This window comes from Electrona antarctica (assembly GCF_951216825.1).
Source record: "Electrona antarctica genome assembly, chromosome: 24".
NCBI lineage: Eukaryota > Metazoa > Chordata > Actinopteri > Myctophiformes > Myctophidae > Electrona > Electrona antarctica.
The window spans coordinates 23462292-23465171 of NC_136803.1; the positions used below are offsets into that span (position 1 = coordinate 23462292).

The 2880-nt window shown below is 45.3% G+C and overlaps 1 protein-coding gene across 1 annotated transcript; it reads right to left on the bottom strand.

Moving 5' to 3' along the window:
* Window positions 1-948: 948 nt before the first annotated feature.
* Window positions 949-2880, bottom strand: crygs1 (crystallin, gamma S1). Its single transcript, XM_079495489.1, has 3 exons — window positions 2840-2880; window positions 1961-2203; window positions 949-1309 (listed from the first exon to the last, which is right to left on the bottom strand). Exons 1-3 carry the CDS (start codon window positions 2846-2848, stop codon window positions 1037-1039), a joined length of 525 nt encoding a protein of 174 aa, XP_079351615.1. The 5' UTR covers window positions 2849-2880; the 3' UTR covers window positions 949-1036.

Here is a 2880-nt window from a genome sequence, read left to right on the forward strand (position 1 = left end):
GTATGATGAATACAACAATAAAGAATGGAGTATGTTTTATAGTTGGCCTTCGATTGTGATTTGCTTGTGCCTTCTGCTCTATTTTAAAGATGGACTGCCGTGATTTATTTCTTTATTTTCACTTTTTTTTGTTGTGTCTATGGAGTTAACATTACTCTTAATAGACCATCAGGTGTGGCTATAATATTCAAATATGTCTTCCCTGTGTATTTTTGGTTTCTTCCCTGAAAGCTAAAAGCCTTTGGGTCAAAAAGCCCAATAGAAATACACCACTTTAGTGACATCATAACCCTAACCCCTCCCCCTTTCTCATGTGGGCGATGCTTAAGTTCGGGTGAGTGGTGGTAAGGTGAAAAACCAGGTATACTAGGTGGTTGTGGCCACATAAAAACATTATTTTAACACTTTCTGTACACTTTTTTGACATGGCACTCCATCTTTAACCACTTAAGCTTCCAAATACTTCATTGTATGACAAATAGCGAAAATGGACGATCTACATTCTACAAGCTCACATGTTTGAGGTCCCTCACATAGTCATAGTGACGGAGGCGTTGTCATGTATGCATGTATGCCTGTGTCCCTTTTTTGCCCATATATGGAGAGATATGTATCTGTCAGTCCTTGTCCCTTTATGCCCATATATGGTTAAACAACGCACTCCATAATTGCGCATACTGCATTGCTGCATTGGGAACTCCTTATATGGTTACGGGCCGGCTGAGTCAGACTGTCTGCCGCCCGTCGGCCCCTCCCATTAGCCAATTATAAAATAAAACATAATAGGATTATGATAATCACATACACAAAGTAGGTTGAAAGCGTTAAATGTTTGAAAAAAGATGGCCACGTGACCACATGTGAAATGATGACACCATCCTGTAACTGCTTGCCTTTTTTATTGTATCAGTGTATTTGACTGTTTGTGGATCTCCCAGGCATGCATCTCTCCGATGAGATGACAATGTGGGAGAGGCTGGCTGGATGGATGGCTGGATGGATGCAGGAGCAGGAAGGATGGGCGGGCCGAGCCGGGCTACTCTGTCAGCCTCTTGAAGGACTGTACGTTGGGGCAGACGGCACCCCACTCCACGGCCTTGCGGTACTCGCCCTTCTCCAGCAGGTACTGACGCCCCTTGTAGCTGGGGTGTTCGTAGAAGACCCAGCAGCCCCCCAGCACCTTGCACGAGTGGATCTCCCGCCAGTGGAACTTCTCCAGCACCGAGGGACAGTCCTCGGCGGCCTCGAAGGCCTGGCCGGCAAAGTCGCCCTTAGCGAAGATTTGGATCTTCGCCTGGGTTCCGCTGGCCTGGAATGGAGGTGGACGGGTCAGCCAGGAAGAGGAAAGGAGGAGGATGCGGGTGGGAAAGAGGGGTTAGGAATCTTAACTCGCAAACATTGTTGTCAAGCATCGCGGTGAAAGGAAATTGCTTCGCCACTGGGTAGCGGTGACGACCGATCGTTAAACTTCATGTGTTATACTTCATTGTACAGTATGACGGTGGCGCACTGCCGCGCACAACAAAGGCTGAGCTGTGACGATGAAGGTGGAACGAACAGTGACATTGTACGGAAAGGACAATGTCACTGGTGGGGCGAGGTGCGGGAATCCACTTTTGTCTTTAAAGCATTGTTTTACTATGGGGGTAAAAAACATTCTAAAAAAACAGGGGGCTTGTAGATTTTGTTCTGTGACAAATTTGGGTGCATTAAAAATATATATTACATTTTGGAAGAAAAAAAAAGAATGCTGGGTATGATTAACTAAAGACTGGCTCAGGCAATAAATTGGCTGTTACATTTTCTGCAGATTGTAACCATTTTTACTTCTTACCTAAAGAGAAGGGCCATTAATATTCTAGGCATCAAAAAAGGCAAGTACCGGTGTTCATTTCTCTCAGCAATAGCATGCATCTACACCTTATAGGTCAGCTTTACGCTGTTTTGAAAGGAGCCTTACAACGTGGACCATCTTGCAGGAGCTGAGTCTGTCGTTGAGGCCCATCCAGCGCTGGTACTCGGGGTACTCTCCCCTGGTCAGGACGTACTGGTATCCCATGTAGTTGGGTCTCTCGTAGACCACCCAGTTTCCGTTCTCCACGCGGATGGAGTTGCAGCGACTCAGGTAAGAATGGAAGTCGGTGCAGTCGCTGTCGCACTCATACCTGCGGCCCTGGTAGTTCTTGTCCTCGTAGAAGATTATCTTTGAAAAAAAGGCAACGTGATCGATATCCCCCCCATCCCCACACACACACACACACACACTCAATGTTTAAACCTAGAAAGGTGCAATTCTGGGGAACTGCAAGTGTGGTTGCACTTTCCCTCGAGCAGCTCGCTAAGTACTGTATGATGATGATGTGTTGACCCACATGACGTTACGAAAGGTTTATGTTTATCTGGAATAAAGTCGGACAATAACTACAGTCTGGTTGCCTACTGCAGAAAAATACAATAGAGCACAGCACGCACATCCACTAAACCAAACGCCAGGTGCCAGGCCGAGGCCAAAAGTAGAAGAAAAAGATAGGGTCCGCACACTGAGGTAGCCTAAGCTCCAGAGCTTCGAAAGTTTACCGTAATTAATTAAACTTGTGAAGCTCTGGAGCTTACCTCAGTGGTGCGGACCCTATCTTTTTCTTCTGGTTGCCTACTGCCACCACGCAAATAATGAATATGAACTTAATTTGTAGAGAATCTTTCATACAGTCAAAGTAATAGACAACATAAAAGAGATGCTGTGGAACATAATATAGTATAGTATATACAGTATATGAACTTAATGAATATTTGATAATTACGTATGTGTGTATGTATACTTTATATCAAGGACACTCACCCTGACCATCTTGGATCTTGTGATCTGCCCTGCTCGTCTTG